At 39.6% G+C, this 24,925-nt stretch overlaps 1 protein-coding gene across 3 annotated transcripts in view; it reads right to left on the bottom strand.

Annotated features, from left to right (window-relative positions):
- fbln2 (fibulin 2) overlaps nt 1-24,925 on the bottom strand; it is a 76,636-nt gene that overhangs the window by 50,109 nt on the left and 1,602 nt on the right. For all 3 annotated transcript variants that reach the window (XM_053653633.1, XM_053653634.1, XM_053653635.1), the window contains exons 2-4: nt 22,099-24,031; nt 4,408-4,522; nt 1,196-1,325 (exon numbers count right to left, since the gene is read on the bottom strand). In XM_053653633.1, coding sequence (XP_053509608.1) covers nt 1,196-1,325; nt 4,408-4,522; nt 22,099-23,902 — 2,049 coding nt within the window. In that variant the 5' untranslated portion in view covers nt 23,903-24,031. The remainder of the gene's footprint in view (nt 1-1,195; nt 1,326-4,407; nt 4,523-22,098; nt 24,032-24,925) is intronic.

The following is a 24,925-nucleotide window of genomic DNA, read 5'->3' as shown; positions in this document are numbered from 1 at the left end:
CAGTCTGTTTTAGGATTGAATCGTGTCCAAATTTAAAGTATATCCAATGCAAAAGCATTCAACATGGTAAAACAAATCCACATGTGCCTTTATTCACAGACGTTTTCCTGAGGAGTTTTTGGAATCAAACTGGAATCAGTCTTCCCCAAACTGTTGCCTAAAATTATTTGAAGCACATAAGTGTATAGGATGTCTTTGTACGCTGTAGCATTAGAATTTCCCTTCACTGGAACTACGTGGCCCAAACCCGTTCCAGCATGACGATGCCCCTGTGCAGAGCCTACTCTATGTCAAGGTTGAGCGACCCTGATCTCAAGCCCACTGAACACCTTTGGAACTTCAATTGCTTCCCAGGCCTCCTTGCCCACTCAGTGCCTGACCTATCCAATGCTCTTACGGCTGAATGGACAGTCACGTTCCAAAATCTAGTGAAAAGCCTTCCCAGAACAGTGGAGGTTAATATAACTGCAAAGGGGGACGGAATCTGGAATGGGATGTTCAACAAGCACATATGGGTGTGATGGTCAGGTGTCCACAAACTTAGTCATATAGTATATAATTTGTATATTTTGTTACAAATTGTATTAGTGATGCAATCTGAAGTGCATAATGATGTATCAGCGGTTTGATTTCACATTTAGTAAGTAGATTGTGTGTATTTGAAGTAGCTGGTTTATACTGACCTGAGCTGATGGAAATCAGTTACAAATCCAGGATGCAATAAATAAGACACAGAATGTTAGAAAAAAATAACATCAAAAATACTATTGCCCATGTATTTGCATTCATGCCAAGATGGGGTCTTGCTGGTCTAGTCCACCCATAATAGGTGTATGTTCATTTCTGACTATGAAAAGAGCAACTCAGCAAAAACAGAAGAAAAAGAGCTTGCATGTAACCAAATGACACCAAATAATACCAAATTATAGCATAGAATTATATTATGCTTGTGCCTGCATGAACATCGTGCCCATAACCATACAAATATATGATAATGGTCATTAATTTATTGACTGACTATAGTTTTGATTCATAAGGATCAATTACTTGATTGAAGATTAGTTATTAAGCTGAATAAAGGTAATAATATGGACATTACTAATCACAATTATACTGTGTACAGGTAATTATATAATTATGTGTGTTTAGGTGTGTGTGTGTGTGTGTGTGTGTGTGTGTGTTTTGTGTATTTTACCTTTTGGGTATCCTCTCCACAGTGTGGGCTGCTGTTTTCTTCACACACGTCACCAGCTCTGGCAGCATACATGCCAGTTAAACACCTGCTCTCTCTCAGTGCACCTGCACAGCACTGCGCCTGAACAGCTCTAACACACACACACACACACACACACACACACACACACACATAAAATGACAGACAAAATGACTAGCAGCCTTACTGTGTAATATACAATCCCAATTCCGAAAAAGTTGGGACGGTATGGAAAATGCAAAGTCATTTGAAAATTCAGTTCACCCTGTACTATACTGAAAACACATTATTTGATGTTTTACTTTACGAATTTAAATTATTTTTGAAAATATACTCTCAATTCAAATCTGATGACTGCAACACACTCCAAAAAAGTTGGGACAGTCGCAGGCTTTCGGACGTGACGCTGATAACAGCTCGGAAGATCGTTTTCCTCTTTGGCCCAGAGAGCACGACGGCTGTTTTGTCCAAAAACTATTTGAAATGTCGACTCGTCGGACCACAAAACATGATTCCACTGTGCTACTGCCGATCTCAGATGAGACCGAGCCCAGGGAAGTGGGCGGAGCTTCTGGGCAGTGTTGATGTACGGCTTCTGCTTTGCATAGTAAAGCCTTAACTAGCACCTGTGGATGCAGCGGCGAATGGTGTCGAGTAACAAAGGTTTACCAAAGTATTCCCGAGCCCATGTCAGGATCTCCATTACACACTCATGACGGTTTTTAAGACAGTGACGTCTGAGGGATCGGAGATCACGCGCATTCAGAAGTGGTTTTCGGCCTCGCCGTTTACGCACCGAGATTTGACCGGATTCCTTGAATCTTTTAATTATATTGTGCGCTGTAGACGGTGAAATGTACAAAATCCTACCGATTTGTCTTTGGGGAATGTTCTTCTCAAAGTGTTGGATTATTCTCTGACGCATCTGTTGGTAGATTCGGAGCCTCGACCCGTCCTTGCTCCTGAAGCACTAGGCCTGTTTTGGAGTCTCCTTATACACTATGATAAGACGATTGCCTCACCTGTTTCACATCACCTTCTTATTTCAACTTCTCACATCGCTATTAGTCCTAAATCGCCCCTGTCCCAACTTTTTTGGAATGTGTTGCATGCATCAATTTCAAAATAAACATTTACCTTCAGAAAACTATGCAGTTGATTAGCTAAAACATCAATTACCTCGTCTTTATACGGTTTTTGTTTAAATACAAGTCAAAATACATTTACAAATCACTCCTCTTTGTTTTTATTAGCATTTTCCATATTGTCCCAACTTTTTCGGAATTGGGGCTGTAGCACTATAATATGCACTGTCCTGGTTACTGCTAGCTAAAAATTTGATTTATATGACAAATATGATGTGTTCATTAAAATCGAATAAATAAAACAAAAAACAGACATTGTTCAACCTGTGAAAAAAAAAAAATGACAATGTATGATTACAACAGACAGGAATTTCATTACGTTCATCTGTACTGAGAAAGACGAGAAAATATGTTCTTTTGAATGAAATGCACTCATAATGAGCGTCTAAGAGTAGGTGTTGAACCATCAGCAAATATTTATGTAAAGCATGCATATCTGTACAACACTTGCATGAATACATCAGTCAAAGGTAATTGTAAATTAGGGTGTAATACGTATAAGTGCCTCAGTTTTCATCTGATCCCTCATGGATACGACAAAATCTTGGTGAAAAATAAACAGAATTACTGTATTGCTTCAGGGTTGGATACAATTACATAAGAACAAGTAGCGTTCTCTCATTTTCTCTCTCTCTCATCAAGAGAGAGAAATATTTGTATTTATCTATTAAACGTCCATCTCAGATATGCCACCTGCAAGCAGATTCAACACACTAAACGACACACTATATTTCATTTTCCAATTTCCAATCATTTTTTATCACTGAAAATAGTGAATCCTCATTCAGAATTAAAGAAAAGCTTTTCAAAAGTTGATTCTGAAAAGAAAAAAAAAAACCCCACAACAACAACAACGTTGCACTCAGTGCGTTCACATGGACAACAATAATCCACTATTAACCCGATTAAGACGATACTCTGATTAAGAAACTAGCATGTAAACAGCAATTTTTAATGACCTTAATCTGTTTAACGTCATACTCGAAGTAAACACTAATGGAATTAAGACGTGTGGAGTATTCCTGTTTTAGTCGCATTATGGACGTGTATTACAGACCTGTAAACACTTTAATCACACTATTAACATCGTGTGAGAGTTTTCACCGCATTGTGCGACAGGACATGATCACACACGGCAGCGCTCAACCGTTTTACGGCGAACAAGAGAGCACGGCTGCGTCCCGAACCGCGTACTTGCCTACTATAGGCCTATAGCAGGCGAAATACATGTATCTCGGCTACTATATAGTAGGTAAGTACGTGGTTTGGGACGCAGCCCACGGCTTCAAGCAGTCGTCTGTTAGCACGTACAGCATGACAAATAATTAACTGCACTTGAAGCGTTCGTAAAAAATTAAAAATACAAACACCCAAAACTGTATACGGTACCATAACGAAGACCAACTGTATGTCGATACGTGAAATTGTGGAGGGACGTCAGACGGCGTGGCGCGGTGACGTAATGACGTGTGCCGATAATCTAATCATGTTCTATAACATGTAACACGGGAACATGACAGGAGTATTCTAAAAGCGACTCATGTAAACACCTTAATCACATTATTATCTTAATCAGAGTAAGGTCAATAATTAGATTACTGCTGTCCATGTAAACGTAGTCAGTGTTAAAAAAAAAAAAAAAAAGTTATAAAAGTTATGTCCTACTACAAAAACTATAATCTAACCATTTCTGAATAGATTTTGCTAGTGAAATAACATACATGCAAAATAATTAACTTTTTTTTTTTTTTTTTTTTTAGATTAAACTATGTTAAAAATTACTTATAAGATGATGACAAATATAAGTAGTTTAAGACGTCCTGAAAATAAAGACATATGGTTTCTATGGCTGTGTCATGGCCACTTAACAAAATTAGAAATAAAAATACTGAACAAAAAGCACAGAAAAGGGTTTGCTCCAGAGCTGCCATACAGTGACTGATCCTGCGCTCTGACCCAAGTGTTGCTACTAGTTAAAAACTATCATTTCCCCTTAGGGGTTACTAAAATATACCACAGTCCCAAAGTGAAGGTGGATGTGCGCCTTACCCACAGACGAAGTCTTCTTCTGTTACAGAGGGCAGATGGTTGCAGTGCTGGTTTTCTGAGGCCCATTTCTGCCCAGCTTCACAGCAGGTCTCCACTATGACCAGAGCAGACAGTCCTGTCAAAACCACAAACAATTAATTTATATCGCTTTGCTTGTATTTCCTCATTTGTACGTCACTTTGGATAAAAGCGTCTGCTAAATGAATTAATGTAAATGTAAATGTTATACCAGCGTCTGCAAGACCTGCATGCCGGAGCACACAAGGTTCACAGTAAAGTCTAATACAGCATGTACTCAGAACTTGGATGCAGGCAGCCATCTACAGAAAGTTGCCAGAAAAAGAGGCAAAAAAGAGAGTGTGTTGTGGTGTGTGCGCATCGTGAGTCATACTGAACGATGATCTCATTGAATAGTTACTGACGTTAGCAGCACAGATCTAAGAACCCTAATTATTAAAAATCTAAAGAAACTGAATTGGCTTGAATATTTTTTATTATTTTTTTTAATTTGAATCTTCTCCAACCTTTTCATTAAACCAAATGAAATCCAGAAAAAGAAATGAGAATTCGGTAATGACTCGTATTTACTCACACATCTATTTGAATAATTCATCTCTCTCTATTGAAGCAGCAGAGATTGAATCTAATTACAGTGACAAAAAGCAACTTGCTGGAAAGGAGCATGAGAAAACCTATCACGCAGAAATTCCAAAACTTTGATTTTGCACGCGAGTACACATCAGGTCTTGGTGGACTCGGACCACCGTCCGTCACAGCCTGATACAATGCGGGGCATTGGGAAATGCATGACTGGTGAAGGTGAAGTGTGTGCACGGGGATGTTTATGAGAATCCGCTGGTGCCAGTCATTATTAAATTCTGGAGGGAAAAGCATAAAGTGGAGGTTAGTCCATGCCTCACCCATCCACTAATTCTTGGGACAAATTGGACAGGGTTTCAGGCATTAGTACGAGAAGTGTTTGTGGATGGCTCCTAGAGTAGTATCACTACCTCCACCCTTGGCAGTGATTTCCACTTGGAGCAGTCACGCGAAGAGACTCTGAGGCACACCTTCGACAAAGTGAGAGTAATTGATGGTCAGCAAATTCAGCCTCATGTTGCGCTATCCCACCCCTATTTTTCAATTATTAAGCATAGGTTATATAGAGTAATACAGGACACTCAAACTAAGGACAAAAATCCTTAGGGTGCGGCTCATAATCCCATGGCTAGGCATTTGGGGCAGAATAAAATCCTAAACTGCCTAATGGCTTGTTTTTTTGGCCGGGCATTCATGCCGATGTTTGCCGGTGGTGTGCAGCATGTTGCGAATGTCAGCTGGTGAATCCTCCAGCAACCAGAAAAATTGCCCTTGAGCCTGCTCCCATTGATCGAGGTCCCTTTCATAAGAACTGGTATAAACCTTGTCAGGCCATTAGAACAGACTGCACAAGGGCATCACTTTGTGTTGGACTATGCATCACGATAGCCAGAAGCTGTGCCTCTCCGCAACATCTCATCCCCAGTGTTGGGATCGCAAAAGATATCCTGACTGACTAGGGCACGTCCTTTATGTCATACATGCTTCACTAACTCTATGAATCATTGGGGATTAAATCGATTGTTTATCATCTGCAAAAGTATGGGCTGGTTGAACCGTATAATCAAACGCTTAAAAAATATGATGCGTAAGTTTGTTCACGATGATGCTTGGGATTGGGATAAATGGCCCGAACCTCTGTTTGTAGTACGAGAGGTCCTACAAGCCATCCATCCATCCATCCATCTTCTACCGCTTACTCCTTTTCAGGGTCGCGGGGGAACCTGGAGCCTATCCCAGGGAGCATCGGGCACAAGGCGGGGTACACCCTGGACAGGGTGCCAGTGGTCCTACAAGCCTCCACTGGGTTTTCCCCATACAACTTGCTGTACGGGCGCAAGGCCCCTCCTCCCAATTTTCTCAGATGCCATATCTTAGACATCATTTAAGAAAATTGGGAGGAGGGGCCTTCTAACAGTAAAAATAGAATTCAGTATGTTCTGGACCTGAGAGCAAAACTCCACACCTTAAGTTACCTAACACAGGAGAATTTGCGTCAAGCCCAAGAACGATAGTCTCTATTGTATGACAGGGGTACTTGACTACGGGAATTTGCACCTGGAGATAAGATACTAGTTTTACTACCAAGTGGCAAGGACCCTTTGAAGTCACACAAACCGTACAAAGCACCACATTGAGACTCCTCCGAGTATGGTTACAAAGACTATCCCCACAAGAGCTTGAGTAACAATTTAAAGCAGTTTAAGAGTGGTTTCACATTTGTCATGCCACAGTACCTGTAAGAAAAACCTCATCACAAGCTCACTATCATCACAACAACAATGATGACACAATAGAACAAGTGCATTAATATAAAGCTGTGATTTGAATTACAGCCACTACTACAGTCAGGAAATGAATGAACACATTCTGACCAATAAGAATAGAGAATTCAACAGTACTGTGGAATAAAAAGTTTATGTAAAACATTTAAGCTGTATAAATGATTCAGAGGTAGTTGGAAATGACGCTCTAAATCTGTGTATTTTGTCCATTAAGAGCTGGGGCTACTATTTAAAAGGAAGACTTTACGGCTATTCCTTAGGGTTTGTGTAGTTCTGATCATATGGATGCCACAGAAAAGCATAAGGTCCCAGAATTCCTTTTTTTTTTTTTTCCCTGTATTGCTCTAGTGTTCAAAACTTTGGTTAAAAACAACTTTGGTAAAACATTCACATACGAAAACCCTCAATTTGTTAGAGTGTTATGGTTGTAGATTTGAATTTGTGTTATATCATGGTGTATTTTCAACATTTATTGACAGAATTCAACTGCCCTTGAATCTCTGACTTTCATCATACAGGAGTTTTCAGTCAGCTGATCATCTGTTCCTTCCGCAGTGCAAACAAAGTCAAAATGTCTGTGGTAACTGCCCAAAAGCTACAGATGTGGGAGAGACAGATTAGGTTGGAAAATGCTGGAGCGTTCGTTTAGATCATTTAAAAACAATTTGTGTCTGTTGAAATGGACAAGAGGCTGTATTGTGACATGTTCATGATTACTATAGTGTAGAACAGTAATAGATTAATTTCAGATCATTTGTATTATATTTGTATAGCACTTAACAAGATAAATTGTCACGTAGCGGGTTTACAGAGATCTGGATTTAGATCTGAATCCCTAATGAGTAAGCCATGGTGCCTGCATGAAGGAAAGTCTCCCATTTATATCTGGTATTAGCATGTGCCTTGGGTGATCGGATCACAAGTGCTCAGTCGTGATGGATAGCCATTCACACCTGGCCTTTTCATGTGTCTCAATTGGGTCTTCAGTGACCACTTGTAATTGCATTTCGTGACTAGAGAAGGTTGCCAAATCTGCCAAAAAAAAAAAGACCACTTCAAAAACAGCTACAACACCACTAGCCTAATATTAAAATTCCCCCAAAGTATTTCATTTAGCTTGTTTGTCCTCAAAGGCTTAAAGCAAAAGATTACATAAGTGACATTACATCATTGGGCGCACGGTGGCTTTGTGGTTATCGATTCCCACCGTGGCCCACCGTGGTTTCCTCCGGGTACTCCGGTTTCCTCCCCCAGTCCAAAGACATGCACGGTAGGCTGATTGGCGTGTCTAAAGTGTCCGTAGTGTATGAATGTGTATGTGATTGTGCCCTGCGATGGATTGGCACCCTGTCCAAGGTGTACCCCACCGTGTGCCCCATGCTCCCTGAAGGATAGAAGATGGAAGGATGGATGGATATTACATCAGTATGCTGCACACAAATCAATGCAGGAAGAATGTCTAATGTCAGCTGCAACATCGCGAACATATTTTCACAACACATCAGATTTTCATATGCGTTTGCAGTTGGGACAGAGATTTCAAAGGCTTTGTCTTCCATGGACTACAATGTTGTGATCAACCACAGACTACCTGCAGGTATGCTTCTGCAGCCTGACATGCCTGCTCACAAAACAAACCGGATAGAATCCAGTCCAAAATACACACAGCTTGTTCCAGTGGGTGGAGGAAACAAAACTTATTTCATCAGTGCAATTTGTTGGAAAGCCTTTCTTTGTCCCCTAAGCACTGCATTGAATGAGTGATTCTGCAACCGACAGTTGCTCAGATATTTGTGTCTCCTGTGTATTCTCCCAAGCCTTTCACACATTTCAGAGTTCTGCTTTGACGTAACACATACAGAATGCAGTTAAATGGTTTCATGGATGAATGAATTTCCAGTTCTCTTGATTTGGTTTGTGTCTCCAGGAACTCATCTGTAAAGCAGATGGTAGGAACACAAAATGGTTTAGAAACCTAAAAAAAAAACAAAAAAACAACAACAACTGATGTTTGAATGCTACAGATTTGATCTTTTCCCACACAAAAAGAGACCGAACAGCTTCATGAGCTATGAATATATTTCAGTATTTATCGGATGTATTACTGATCTCTAAGCACTACAATAATAATAAAAATATATATGAATGACGATACATTAAGAGGTTCATTTAATTTTTTCTAAATGCTCCATGTTGGACTAACTGCATCGTGTTGACCTCAGTCTGACCTTTCCCTCTGAAAAACTCTGGATTTAACTTGTGTTAAAGTTCTGTGATGGGTAGTTTCTCCTGGGGCGGACACAAGAGGCTCATTAGTACATGATGCATTCTTCTTTCAGCAACAGATGGTTCAAACCCAAACGGGATTTGCTTTTAGCCCTTTGATATGGGCTGTCCCAAATGTATGATTTCACAACATTCTAGAGATTTCTGACTCGAATTTTTAAACATGAACCATTACAGCTACAGTAGCTGATATTGTGTCAATTATTTCGCTGAAGGCAGCTCATTAAGGAAAAATATTTCACAAGACTTTCATAGATTTATCCGCTCTCGTCTAATTAATCAATTGATAGTGTGGCTTAACATAATGCTTCAACATCTTCAATGCAGATGTCTTGTCTGAATTCGACATTAGACATTTTTCTGCGCGCTGTGATTAATGTAAGTGTGAAGAGACATTCTAGATAAAGCCCAAACGTTTACCTGTGCAGTTTTATTACAGGTTTCAAAGCTCCAGAGCACTGTAACAGCAGAAAAAGCTTTCCAAAATGATGAAGAATCTCAGGAGACTCTGGTGTGTGTCTGGTCAACAGAGACGACCCAGTCTCAGCTTTAACACTGAAAAATGGACAAGTGCAAGCTGAGACAGCGAACTAACTTTCTCCAGACTTCACTCTGGCCAAAAAGCACTCGGAGGTTTTAACCGCGTCTTTTATTTCCATGCTCGATTTAGCAACAGAGTCAATATGCGTTTTTGCATGCTGTTTTTATGAGCCATATGGTCGCACCTTTCATTTAATAAACAATACCTATCACCTCAGCAACTTGAATGGAAGCCAGAAAGCTTTTTAATTTCATATGGGCCAAATTGTCCTCCTTTCAAGAATGAAAATCAGTTTTTAGAAATAAGCTGATTTACTTCCAAATTACCGCTATGGAGCCGCTTCTATACAAAGCCATCTGGGATAATGAAAAGTAAGAAAGCTCTTTCCCTCATCACAGCTAGAGAATATTTAAAGTATATGCACGGCAACGGAATAATGAAGATAAGGGATTAACTTGTGCTTCAGAGGAATGATAAAGCTCCGTTTAGGACAGCAGAGAGCACAATAGTATACATGAGTATCTCATGGACAACGGGTCATGTCTCCTGTGATGCTATCTTGTACTTGATTATTTTCGGGGGCTTTAACCCTCAGCCCCTGACTTAGGCTGTCGATCACGCCGCTTTAATCCATTATTAATATTTTTTTCTTATCGATGTTGGCTTCGTACTAAACCCATGTAAAGTGGAAAGCAGAGAACCAAATAAGTGTATTGTTGTATGCTAATATATTTTCATGATACTCGGCTTTTCAATTTCACACCCAAAAGAAAACCTTCAACGGTGTCTAGGCAAGCAGTGACTTAAGACGGATAAATAATGCATCGGTGTTAATTAAGACCAATATAGTAGACTGTTCAGTCAATGAGCTCCGTAGCTTTGTTATTTTAACACATTGTTAGCTTTCTTTGTTTAGCCATGCTCATCTCTCACATTGACCCACACTGCCATCCAGCCAGTAATGTGTGCTATTTTATCACGAGTGACACATGTCACAGCCGCTGAATAAAAGACCAATCTAACAGCAGGATTGAGGAAATCAATGTCCAGACTGCTGCTGAAGAAAGCAGTTGCATAGTTACACTTAATTGCCTAAACTAATTACTGCTTACCTACTGTTACTATTTACTGTCAATTCATTTAAACAAAGTCTTCTCAATTAATCCTCCCAGACATCCTTAAGGTAAGACACTACATGTGATAGATGTTATATAAAATAACAGACATCACAGTTAATATGTGCCATGCATGTATCTTCTAATAAGTACTTCCTTTGTATTTATGCAAATAATGCTTCTAAGCCCACACACACACAAACAGCTCTGACCTGTCGAGGCATGGACTCCACAAGACCCCTGAAGGTGTGCTGTGGTATCTGGCACCAAGATGTTAGCAGCAGATCCTTTAAGGCCAGGGAATAACATTGAATACCATGAAGGGGTGTATTTGGTCTGCAACAATGTTTAGGAAGGTGGTACGTGTCAAACTAACATCCACATGAATGCCAGGACCCAAGGTTTCCCAGCAGAACATTGCAGAGATCGACATCTTTCCATAGTGCATCTCTTCTGTGGGATCAGACCAGACAGGCTAGACCCATATACACTACGGACACTTTAAACACGCCAATCAGCCTACCATGCATGTCTTTGGACTGGGGGAGGAAACCGGAGTACCCGGCGGAAACCCCCGCAGCACGGGGAGAACATGCAAACTCCGCACACACAGGGCACAGGGCCACGGTGGGAATCGAACCCCCGACCCTGGAGGTGTGAGGCGAACGTGCTAACCACTAAGCCACCGTGCGCCCTCATCTGAATATGTTCATATTTCATCATTTTGCATGATCGCAAAATTTCATGAATGCGGCTATTCTATAAAATGAGATTTTCCATTCTGAATGTAGATAAATCATATTTTGTGCAATGTACAATGGGCTCTTTGGAAGACCACCATGGCAAATCCTTTGGACTGAGCTACAAAGCAGTTTAAAGCTCTGAAAAGATGGAGATGTATAAAAAACTAACAATAAACCACAAGTTCCTGTCGAGATGCTTCATGTCAAGTTGCTGTTGATGTAAAAACATGCACTATAAATCAACTGACTGGGATTCCTCAACTCGAAAACTGCATGTCTAGCATGAATCAAGAGGATCTAGTGTACATGCCTCGTACTCACTAAAAGAAGGCTGATGTGATCTACTTAAATAAACATTTTAAACGTGGCATACAGTATACCGACTGAAAGTCTTTTTCTTGCTGTTTCTTTCTCTTTCTTCCTGTCTTTTTCTGATCCTTGATGGACTATAGTACACATATCTTCCCTGCCATTGTTTCACATGTTTGTCAAAGATCTTTATCTTAATTAGTGTCAAAAATAGCAATGTGGCGTCTGCAATCACCCACCTATAGGGGAAAAATGCACTCTATTGGCAGTTACAGCTCTTGATTTATGACTTCCAATTATACGTTTCCAAACCAGGCTCCTCACCCAGTAAAACAGGCACTGCAGACAGTAGTGATCGTTATAAATGCTGACCTGGTTTCCTAGTGCCACTGTAAAAGCAGCTTGCGTTTAATCTAGTAGAAAGCAGTTCTTAACAGCTCTTAATTGAGATTGAACAAAAGAAGGTTAGTGTCAAGCATGCTTATTTAGCCAACTGGACATACAGATAAGCGGAAAGACTCCAATGAGCTCAGGGACAGGGAAAAGGTCTCATTGTAAGATGGCATGCAGAGTTATGGTAACTGGAAATATTTTAACTGATATTACGTTTACATTACATTTATGGCATTTGGCAGACGCCCTTATCCAGAGTGACTTACATTTATCTCATTTATACAACTGAGTTAAGTTAAGGGTTAAGGGCCTTGCCCAAGGGCCCAACAGTGGTAGCTTGGCAGTGCTGGGGCTTGAACTCCTGATCAGTAACCCAGAGCCTTTAACCACTGAGCTACCACTGCCCCATATTGGCAGTGATATTGGGCTTATTATTCATGACGAAGCACTTCTGAATTCCAGCCAGATTTGACTAGTTAGAAGGGGTTCATATACTGCAGTGGTGGCTGAAAGTTTGTGCACCCTTTAGAATTGTCTATATTTCTACATAAATACGAACTAAAACAACATCAGATTTTCACACAAGTCCTAAAAGTAGATTAAAACAACCCAATTAAACAAATGAGACCAAAATAATATACTCTGTCATTTATTTACTGAGGAAAATGATCCAATATTACATATCTGTGAGTGGCAAAAGTATGTGAAACTCTAGGATTGGCAGTTAATTTGAAGGTTATATTAGAGTCAGGTGTTTTCAATCAATGGGATGACGATCAGCTGTGAGTGAGCACTCGGTTTTATTTAAAGAACAGGGATCTATCAAAGTCTGATCTGAGCAGTTGTTGATGCTCATCAGGCTGGAAAAGGTTACAAAATGCGAAGTGTGATGGGAAGTTCGGATCATTTTACTGACTCAGATCTTTGAATCTCCTTCAGCAAAATGAACTAATCTTTTTCCGAGTCATTTAGTTCATTTCAGCAGAATATAATTAAAATATTACGTGTTAAATTCCCCAACACATCTAGGACTTATGTCACATTTGGAATAAAAAATAAACTATAGGCTAATGCAGACAAGGCCAAATTATGAGAAACAGAAATGATTAATTAATTGCTTAGTTGGATCTTCAGGCTATGGAGTCTGTACTTCACCTCACCTCCTGATCCGAGTCGTTCTTAGACGTCACATTTGTCACGTCTGTTCGCCGGAAATAGAACTGATTAGTTCACATATCGAGTCTTCGGCTTCGAGTCATTCGTTCATCCCGTGACTGCCCCATAGGCTGAATGCAATCTGTACTGGGGACGTGATGTGATGAACAAATGACTCGAACACAAAGACTCAAGAGGTGAACTAATCATTTCTGTTTCCTGTACAGAACCTATGGGGATGTTGAGGCACATGCGCGGTCAACACAAAATGAACGAATCGATCTCTGAGACAACTCGTTGTTCCCGAGTCATATTGAAGATTTGTTCAAAGTAAACGCATTGGTCATGAACGACAAATCACTATTACAAAACCATCTCTAAAAAGCTTGGATTCCACCACTCCACAGTCAGACAGACTGTGTACAAATGGAGGAAATTCATTGTTTCCACTGTTTCGATGAAGACCATTGTTACTCTCCCCAGGAGTGGTCAACCAACAGTGGGGACTGGTCAATAGGGGGCGCTGAGGCGCCGCCCCTACAAGTTATCCAGAGAAGAAGGCTACTTAAACATGGTAAACATAAGTTAAATACTCTGCAAAATAACGATGAAATAAAATTACTTAGTCATACTATTCGCCTGGTAGTCATGTTAGCATTTATTAAAAAATGAAAAAAATCAATTGTATTTCATTTACATCTGTAAATTGCAGGGCACCAGCCAAATAAGTGTGTATGTACATCCTTTTCAAAATAAGGTCATTCTGAATTTGATGGCTGCAACACGTCTCAAAAAGTTGGGACGGAGGTAACAAAAGGCTGGAAAGTAAGTGTTATTAAAATGAAGCAGCTGGAGGAACATTTTCAACTAATTAGGTTAATTGGAAACAGGTCAGTAAGATGATTGGGTATAAAAAAAAGAGTATCTTAGAGAGGCAGAGTCTCTCAGAAGTAAAGATGGGATGGAATCTGGATGGAAGCATTTGTTGCTCTGTATATACCTTTCAGCATTGATGTTGCCTTTCCAGATGTGCAAGCTGCCCATTCCATAGGCACTAATGCACCCCCATACCATCAGAGATGCAGGCTTTTGAACTGAGTGCTGATAAAAAGCCGGATGGTCCCTCTCCTCTTTAGTCCTCTTTAGTTTTGAAGACATGGTGTCCATGGTTTCCAAAAAGAATTTAAAATCTCAATTCGTCTGACCACAGAACAGTTTTCCACTTCGCCTCAGTCCATTTTAAATGAGCTTTGGCCCAGAGAAGACCGTGGTGTTTCTGGACATTGTTCACATATGGCTTCTTCTTTGCATGATCGAGCTTTAACCAGCGTTTGTGAATGGTACAGCGATCTGTGTTCACAGACAGTGAGTTCTGGAGGTGTTTCTGAGCCCATGCAGTGATTTCCATTACAGAATCAGGCCTGTTTTTAACGCAGTGCCGCCTGAAGGCCCGAAGATCACGGGCATGCATTATTGATTTTCACCCTCGTCCCTCGTGCACAGAGATTTCTCCAGATTCTCAGAATCTGTTGATGATATTATGTACTGTAGATGATGAGATATTCATAGTCTTCACAATTTTACATTGAGGATCATTATTCTGAAATTGTTCCACAAATTGTAGGTGCAGTTTTTCGCAGATCAGTGAACCTCTGCCCATCTTTATTTCTGAGAGACTCCGCCTCTCTAAGATACTCTTTTTATACCCAATCATCTTACTGACCTGTTCCCAATGAACCTCCAGTTGTTTCTATTTACTAACACTTATTTTTCCGGCCTTTTGTTGCCCCGTCCCAACTTTTTTGAGACGTGTTGCGGCCATCAAATTCAAAATGACCTTATTTTTTCCTTACAGTGTTACATTTCCTCACTTTAAACGTTGGATATGTTTTCTGTTTTATCGTAAACAACCTACAGGTTTATGAGATCTGCAAATCATTGCATTCCGTGTTTATTCACATTTTACACCACGTCCCGACTTTTTTTGGAATTGGGGTTGTACATTGTTATTTCTATAGCAACAATTAATTCACTGGGCCTATGGCAGGTGTTCCATATAATCTAAGACTAAAAATAAATGGATTTTTAAAAAAATGTTATTTGCAAAAGCTAGCAAACAGAAGTCTTTTTCAGTTTCTCAGTAACGTGACAAGTTGTGTTTTCTGTGTATTGCTAGCAACAGAGGGAAAAAAAACAACAACAGACCACTGGTGAAGGAATGAAGATGGAACTAACTTGTCTTACAGACGTTCCACAACATTAAACATAACAATAAACAGTTAAAGTATGATGTGTTTTTCATAAATATATTTAAGTAAATATATATAAGTAATTAAATTGAAAAAAAAACAAGATATGAAATCGCTATTGTAAACTCAACGCTGAGCTTTTAAAATAATACTAAATAATACTAAAATAATAGTCCATCTTTGTCAAGTTCAAGTCGAGACCTTAACCAAGTGCTTAACCAATCAAGTCCGAGTCCAAAAGGGGCCGAGTTGGACTCAAGTCTGAGTCCAGAACGTGATTAAATTGAAAAAAGATTTCAAATTGCAATCGTAAACTCAACACTGAGATGTTAATACCACTATTCCATCTTGCCATTACCATTTAATATTTTTATTTCATGTCATCAGTACCTCAACTAGTCTCCAATCAAAACATGGTTTCATAGAAAAACAGGGCTATAGAGGTATATATAGAACTTTTATTATATTACAAGTGTATGGAAATACAAAGGAAGCTGTTTTGTTATTGTATCACACTCTATCGTGTCCTCGAGGGTTTCAGTTATTTGATGCGTCTCCCCCACAGTTATATAGACTGAGAGAGAGAGAGAGAGAGTACAGAGTAGAGTTACATTTATCAGCAGGTCATAACAACAAGCTTCATGCTTTATTACAGCTTTTAATCTGAATATTAATGACAATAAACTGATTTCTGAACACAGCTCTGTTCTTTAATTGTTTTCATTTTAATTCCTAAAATGAAAAAAACAATCCCTATCAGCAGGGTTTATGATATTTACTACATTTAAAAGTAAATTTCACATTTTGCATGAAATCCAAGACTGGAATCACCAGATGCTGATGTTCAGGGGGCGATGTGACTACAATCTTATTTCACGATAACGATACGTTTTCTCAGGTAGGTCTAACAGCAGTGTTCAAGTACCAAATACTACAGAAACTGAATAAAGCACAGATAATATAAAATAGACTTTACTGTACAGCATACAGTGATTCTTATTACATTTACTGAAGTTATTCAGGCAAATGAGTGAGTGAGGGGTTTTCTATTTGTCTTTTGTTGTTTGATGAACATTACTGACAGACAGCAGCAGGTTTATTACACTGCTGTCACTTTAAGACCTGATGCACAACTCTAATATATCGACACACCTCAATTTTTCCCAACTGTTTACATTCATTTAAGACATAACCGACGGTGTTGGAATGAATACTCGGTCAGACCTGCATTTTGACATGATGTGTGTATTTATTTGACCGTCGAAGTGTAATAAGTTAGTAAAGAGAACTCAATTCGGTACTCACACGATGAGGTGGAATTCTGTGTGTGAGTTTCAAATGTGGCAGGGAGACATTCATTCATTCATTTCTTGTTATTTTAATTTTATGCAGACATCCCACCCTGCATCCCCATCTCACCCATATATATATATATATATATATATATATATATATATATATATATATATATATATATATATATACGTGTATGTGTGTCAACTAGTGTGTGATGCATTAAAAAAGCAAGGTGTGCAGCGTAGAACCGGTCCAGTGCAAAGCCCAGGCCACCACTCCTATGCCACGCTTACCCTGTGTGTGGGGGGGTTGTTTTTTGTTTTATTTATTTATTTTTTAATGTGATGCATTAAAAAAGCGAGGCATGCAGTGCAGAACCAGCCAAAGGCAAGAAATCCTGGCGAAAGAGTGCGGGGGAAAATGGCAGGAAGGCACAAGCCCAAAGCCCCAGGCCCCAGGCCCCACACCACACCCACCCACAACTAATCCCACAACCAGGAGGGGAAAAAATAGATTATATTTTTATATTATATACCCTATTTATACAGACTCAGAGTCAATCCTGTCTCCTTTGCTGCCGTCATATGAACCAAGAGAATTATTCTTCAGACCCACATTTCAGAATAAATAAAGAACCAGAAGACACAAGAAGAGAATAGAGAAAAAAACACAGATGTTGGTTGACAGTAAAAGGCTAAGGCTTGCTGGCTTGATACCAAACACACTGTTTTAGGTTCAATATTTCCCTTGGCCTTGCCTCAAGTGTTGAGAGAGAACGTTTTCATGAGCAGAGGGCATGAATGGTCATTTTCTATTGTTGTTACATCAGTGTCCAGTCCAGAAACATGGGATTATTTCTGAGAAAGAGACCCTGAGGCAGGATGGGAATGAGATATGAGTTTGCCGCTAGTGTTCATAATCAGGATAGGATTTCATAATCAGGTTTTCAGTGGCCTGTGGGTAATGGAAGTATCGATGTAGCTCAAGTAGGGCATCCCAGCTCAGGGAGGAAACAATCCTATCCACTCATGAATCATATGAAATAATGTTTATAGGGGTGGCCCAACTGAACACCTATGGGGGACCGTTATATATTATGAAATGGTGAACGGAATACAAAAGATAATTAAAGGTATTTAAAATGTATGAGACGTCCTTGTGTTCTTAACCTCATTAAATATCCAGAAGCTATGACGAATTATAGTGACGCTAATGAGATACGTATTTAAGAAAGTAAGTCTGGAATGTAAGTCTGGACCTGTCTTCTTGTTCTAGGAGTTTAAGGGGAAACATTTCAATGGCAAATCAACTCCTCATACCAAATATCCTATCCGTGTACTCGATCTATAATTCTGCTATTCAGGGTCACCCAGAAGAGGATGGGTTTTGGGTCTGGCTCCACTGTAGGGTTCTTTCTCATGTTGTCTCAGTGAGTTTCTTTTCTTTTCACTGTCGCCTCTGGCTTGCTCATTATGGATCTAAACCTATGTCTGGATTTCTATAAAACTGCTTCGAGACAATGTCTATTGTTAAAAGCACTATATAAATAAAATTGAATTGAAAACATTATGATGTGATTATGACATAATGCAATGTAGCATTACAGAACCCAGACTGCATCAGGGAGATATTCTAGCCTTGGCCTCACTGCTCTTCCCACCCTTTTCAATAGAGTGGAAAAGCCAGTCTTGGGCAGTCCAGTATCAACAATTAATGGCGGAATTCCAACACTACTCTAGCCTTGACCTCAATGAAGCCAAACAACAAGGCGAGACCAGGATAAACTGTGACATAATTGTGACCCGAACTATTTATCAAAGGCAAGGAACTAATACACGTAGACACAATGACTTACATGTATTGAGTTAACTGCATATGTTTCTCATAGTGTGTGTGTGTGTGTGTGTTTTTCTTTTCTTTTCTGAGGGACAGTGCTATTGCGAGCCATGATGATGGATATAACGGACGGGTTTGAGTCCTACATAGTTTTTTTCATCAGCTCTGAGGGGAGATATTGTACTATTTATACAAATGCTCAAGCGCATCCTAAATACAGTATGAGGTTACAAGTAGGCCTAAATTACTGAGCAAGAATTGAAGAGTTGTACAGAGGGGAAAAGCCAATGGACAAGCCACAACATGTACTGTAAGAGAAAACCATGATAAAAGTAACACTAATCAATTTAAATAAACTTTCCTTAACTGTTCCTGTCACCTTTATGGTTCTCTAATCAGCCTTTTAATGGCACACATGATCCGACTGCGGAAGCAGCAAATTGACTCACAAATTGACCGCAGACCACAAAAGCACTATGATGACAGATAATGGTGGAAGTGTACTGATTTGCTGCATTTGTATGTGACAGAAAGAAAACACTTGCAAAATGTTATTCCAAGCACACTTTACATTTCAATTAAAAAAAAAAGTAAATCTGGGCATAGTTTGTCCCAAAATATAAGTTTGGTAGTAAGTACTGACTGAATTAAATTGCCTTCCAACATGGAGTAAGCTCACACAGATTGTGTGTGGCACACTTGAAAAAACACATGTGTGGCAACCTGTGAAAAAACCTTCACACACACACACACAGTATATATACATATATTAGTTAGCAAGGCACATCTTTAGGCATCGTTAGACATCTTTAGGCACACTGACTCCTTACCCAACATTATTTTTGAATGGAAAGAAAGAAAGCCTAGGAAAGATTATAAAGTAACTAAACTATTTCCACGTAATTTTGGTGAAATATTGAGGTGGCAAAGAATGTTATAGGCAGTTAAACTTAATTCTGGCCAAAGCATGATTTATTATTTTTTTGCCAGAATACAACCACACCATCAACTGTCTCTTTTCCCAGACTGCCACACATTCAGTATTACATACTGCTTCATGTGATATTCATTTGAAATGGCTTTTTCAATCTCAAGCTCTTCTGAGGATAACATGGACTGAAGCCTTTTCATCACACTTAAACCCATACATGTGCACCGTTGTACTGTTGTGGATTCAATCCTCTCAGTGGATTGTCTTTAGCATGGCAGTTCATAACGCATGAAACAAAGTACCTCAGAAAAACCCTTCAAATTCAAGACCTGTTTCCAATCAGTGCATACATGTACACTGATGAACACCAAGGCTAAGCTATGGAACATGTGTTATCAGCATGAAAAATAGCTCTCCCATCTCCCTGCACTCTGACCCAGGAGGAAAAACTACCTGCCCCAAGTGTTCCTATTCTGAGAGAGTGGCTTATGTTGAGCTGTGTCCAACTGGCCCTCAACAAGATAACTAATTCCTCTGCTTATCTAGCTTGACATGAGCAACATGCACCAGGAAGACACCGTTCAACAAAGATCTTGGGTCGTCTTCTCTAAAATAAGAAAATTATAACATTAATCAAGTCTTAATGGACAGGGAATCCAATGATCTTCAGTGGGTGTGTATGAGATAAGTTCCACATGCAGGGAGGAAGGGATAATGTTTGTCTCATCACTTTAAGAGGTCTTCACACAATTATCTGACCTTTTCATCCTAACAAGATGGATGGCTACACAGCTTAAATGCTTAAATAATGAAAGGGTTTGTACCCGAGTGAGTGAAATGCCAAATATAAATTAAAACCAGAAGATTGATTGAATCATTAGACTAACCCATTTTTGAAAGCTCTGTCTATACTATTTAGCATATTATGTGAAGGAAGTAAATGTGAAAATGGTGTGTGGTACTTCATAATGAAACTTGATCTGGGGAGTACAGTGACATTCCATGATATTTCCATTCTTGGCATTATTTGCCTGGTATGAACTTCGAAATACACTTCGCCCCACATGCACTCAAGGCTGCAGTTTATGTGGACGAAAACTATATCGATTTTACTTCGTATAAGCATCCTTTTAACAGATTTACAGTAATAGTATGAGTCCAAATGAATTACATGGACCGAACCTATAAACACCAATTGTTCAAAGTTGCACTTTCTGTCCATGGCATGTTTCTAACCCTCAGTATTCTGTACTAGTAGACGCTTGGAGCTCACTAAATAATTGATTAAACCAGGGGTCCCCAAACCTTTCCAGGGCAAGGCCCCCCAAATGGCATTAACATTTGACCGAGGCCCCCCTTTTGCAAGATGTCTTTAAAACACATTAACAATACAGACTTCTGAATATATCCCCCTTTTTTTTTTATTAATAATGACATCTTACATCTTTACATTACATTACATTAGGAATTGATTGTGTGTGTGTGTGTGTGTGTGTGTGTGGTTGTCTGAGAGTGAGAAAGAGAAAACATACTAGTGGGAGGGATGGGCTTGGTGGCTCGACACAGTTTGTCAAGCCTGGCCAAATGGTTGAGGCCCCCCGGGCGCCCCCTGGTGGCCCCCACTTTGAAAACCACTGGGTTAAACCACTGGGCTGAGTGGTTAAATACACTCAGTGATGGCTGGTTATTAGATATTAGATGGTATAGGCTAAAATCTAATATCTATCAGTAGTAATTCTACTATAATGGTCAGTGATGACATAATAAGAATGAAGTGGGCCAAACTTTTACACACACACACATGTAAAGGCAGATATGCAGCTGCATACTTGATAGTTTCAAGACCATAAAGACCTACTGGGTTCATGCCATGTTTCTTCGGATTACCAAACATGGTAAGCAGGCAAGTTGTAATTACGCATAGCCATAATTTATACACAGGTGCAAACACAGGTGTTTAGATGTGATGCAGATGTGATGAGTACTGCCTAGCCAATGCCAATCAGCAATCAGAATGCATTAATTCAATTCTTCTTGATAACGTCTTGATGTTGTAGACACTTGTTCATTATAAACAGTGATTAAAAGAGATTAAGGACCAGACGCACTAACAGAGGTAATTGTGAAAGGCCACAAAACAGTGGCGTTTTCGGTCCATTTCCCAAATGCTTCCATTCCACAATAAAATGTACAAATGATTTAAATGCCGTTTTTCATAAAAAATAAATAAATAAATAAATAAATAACCGTAAAACATGCTTTCTTGCACGTCCAAGGATAATGTGTGTCCTATACAAAGCAGAATATACAGAAAAGAGCATCACAGTACTTTCCACCATCCTGGAATTGTGGAGGTTACACGACAATCATCCCTTACTTATGCACTTTCTCATACCTGAAGATTAATTGAATCATGTTAGTGTGGTCTAGGCATTAAATAAGTGTGTACTCACCCTCATTGGCTTGTGTAACGGAACTGAGCGTGTTGTTTTTCTCTTCCCTTTCCTCCTTCTCTTCTTCTTCCTCCTCCTCTGCAACTTCAAACAGACTCTGCGACTGTTTGTTTACAAGCTGTCCGTTCTCTTCCTTCACTCTCAAGACTGGCTGGATGGTTGGGCTGAATATGACAGGAGAATTTGTATACACTTCTGGTTTCACCTTTGGTTTGGTTTCATGCTCTTCTAAAGGTCTGTCAGGTGCTGCTGAAGATGCATTATCACTGTGTGAGATGCTTTGGGCAGTGGGAAGAGCGTCTTTTTCCTGTTTCTCAACAGTTTTATCCTTCGCATGGTTTTTGACACTCTCTGTGACATTATTTAATGAGACGTTTTGCTCTTTTGTGTTCACCTCTTCCTGCGGTGTGCTGTAAAATTCCCCAGTTTCCGGTATGTTAAGGTAAACTTGATCTGTTGAAAAACTGCCCCCAGTAGCCTGCCATATTGTCGTCATCTGTGTCTCCTCTGTAGTTTGAGGCATAGTTGGAACTATAGTCACTGGAGAGTCAGTGACTATTTCACTGTATGTAGTGTCTTCATATAAATCAAACTCATTACTGTCAGTGGTTTCTTTAAAGGTCTTCTCTGACGCCTTCCTCAGGTTGTTTCCGTCACTTTCCTCAAGAACCTCTGTGTTGCTATTGTCTCTATAGGGGCCAAAATTCTCATTTACAGTGGTGTCTCTGTCTCTGTAAATAGAGAATTGTTCTTCATGTGTGGGATCTCTAGAGCTGGGGATTTTCTCTTTGTTGGAACTAACGTTAGGAGTTTTAATTTGTGCTCCACTAATGTTGTCCAAAGTGTTTTTCGTAGAGTTCACTTTATGATGACTATATTTTGCCTCTTCTGTCCTGTCTTCATGCAAGAGGATCCATGGTCTGTCTGTTGTTGCTTCACGAACACCAAATCTCTCTTTAAGCTCCTGCTTGGTTCCTCTAGCTTGGTGGGAAGAATTGTTTTCCAGATCAGAAACTGAGATAATATAGGATTCCACTGGAGAGGCTAGGTCATGCCGAGGTTGCTTTGAGGAATCTATAGTAGGGTAGTCATAGTCCTCCACCTCCTCTTCTTCTTCTTCATCCATGTCACTTGCAGTTGGTTTGAATGGAGGCAGACTGTCACGGTATGACTGTGGAAAAGGTTTGGAAAAGGGACTCCTTGAGCCTTGATGGTTGAAAAGATTTTGGATTTTATTTTCACGTCTCCATGGTGTGTTTTCCTCTGTGGTAGTTGCAAGCATGGGTTTATGGACTTGCCTCAGATCACAGTCTAGGATCGGGGAACACATTAAGTTGCCTCCATTATTGGGGCAGTGGCAGACTTGGCAGACTTGGTCCATGCGGAATGAATGCCCAGCCTCATACTTCTGCCCCTCATACACGCAGCCTATCCGCTCACACTGAATACACCCATCTGCAGGCTCCAACACTTCAATGCAGTTAGCAGGAAGCTCAGGACATGGAATAAAATGGCAACTGATCCGCCCGCCGCCCTGTGGGCAAGAGCACTCTGTACTTCCAAAATCCACAAAGTAAGATTCTCCCTCAGGCACTCGGCCAGATCTGAATCCAGCATTAATACAATCATAGTACTGGTAGCCTTCACATGTGCAGCCAGTTTGTAGACAAGTGGCACAACAGGCACCATTTTCCAAAACTTCCTCAATGCAGTTGTTAAGCAGTGGGCACTCCACTCCAGTGCAGTCTTTCTGACAGAGACTTTCACTCACACATAGCAAAAGCAGTAAAAACAACAGCCTCATTATGACCAAAACGGTTGCCAGTTATTCAAATATGAATGTATATTAGTTTTAGTATATTAGATAATGCTGGGTGCTGGTTCCTCAACAAGCGTGTCTCTCGTCGCATAAACCGTCAGCAGTCAGTGAAACCTAGGAGAAAGTGTGAGAGATGTAGGGTGAGAAAGGGAAGGCATGTTAGGGAGTGTGCTGCAGATTTCCTTTGGAACTTTTTCAATTAGGATGAAGTCACTGGCTTCATCCATCGGGCTCAGTCTCTTAAGTTCAAACCTACAGTGGTGGACATGAGTTGTTGTTCAAACAAATGCTCCCATAATAACTGAGCTTCATGAGATTAAGTTAAAGACTTTTTCCATACCAATCAGGTATAAGTCCTAGTTTTGTAACATTATTAATATCATTTCTATTTGTGGTTAGTTTGGCAATTCTAAACATAACTGTCATTTTCTATAGAGCACACCGTATGAAAGTCATAAAAGAAAACATTTAGGTCCTACACTTTTTAAACAAACAGTAATCATTAATTAGTTCATTAATCAATTAAAATATATATTTTTTATCACGATTTAATTGTGAACCATTTGATCATTAAGATCGACATAAAAAATGCATCCATTCCAGAAAAAGTATTATTAAGCAAAGCGTTAACCTTTAATGTAACATACTCACTAAACCTAATCTTTTTTTTGGAGCACATTTTAAACCCAACTGAAAATTACCACCAGCATCAACATTTTAAATCCAATTTGGCTCCTTTACTTAATGTTTTTCACCATAGCACCCTACATGGTTCTTTGAAGAAACCCCCAAAGGTTCTGTGTAGAATCCTATAACAGGGTTTCCCTTTCAAAAACATTCCAAGTAGATCCCTATAGAAAGCTACAACTGTTCAATGTTAGAGGAAACTCGAAAGAACTCATATATATATAGTATATAGTGTATATATATGATATATTCTAGTTTGCTGATGAGGTGTTATATGGGGTTTAACATAATAAAATACTTTTACAAAATAATTAAAGTGTG

This window comes from Ictalurus furcatus, chromosome 21, assembly GCF_023375685.1.
Source record: "Ictalurus furcatus strain D&B chromosome 21, Billie_1.0, whole genome shotgun sequence".
Taxonomy (NCBI): domain Eukaryota; kingdom Metazoa; phylum Chordata; class Actinopteri; order Siluriformes; family Ictaluridae; genus Ictalurus; species Ictalurus furcatus.
The sequence above is the reverse complement of the archived record's forward strand: the minus strand, read 5'-3'. Positions and strand labels throughout refer to the sequence as shown.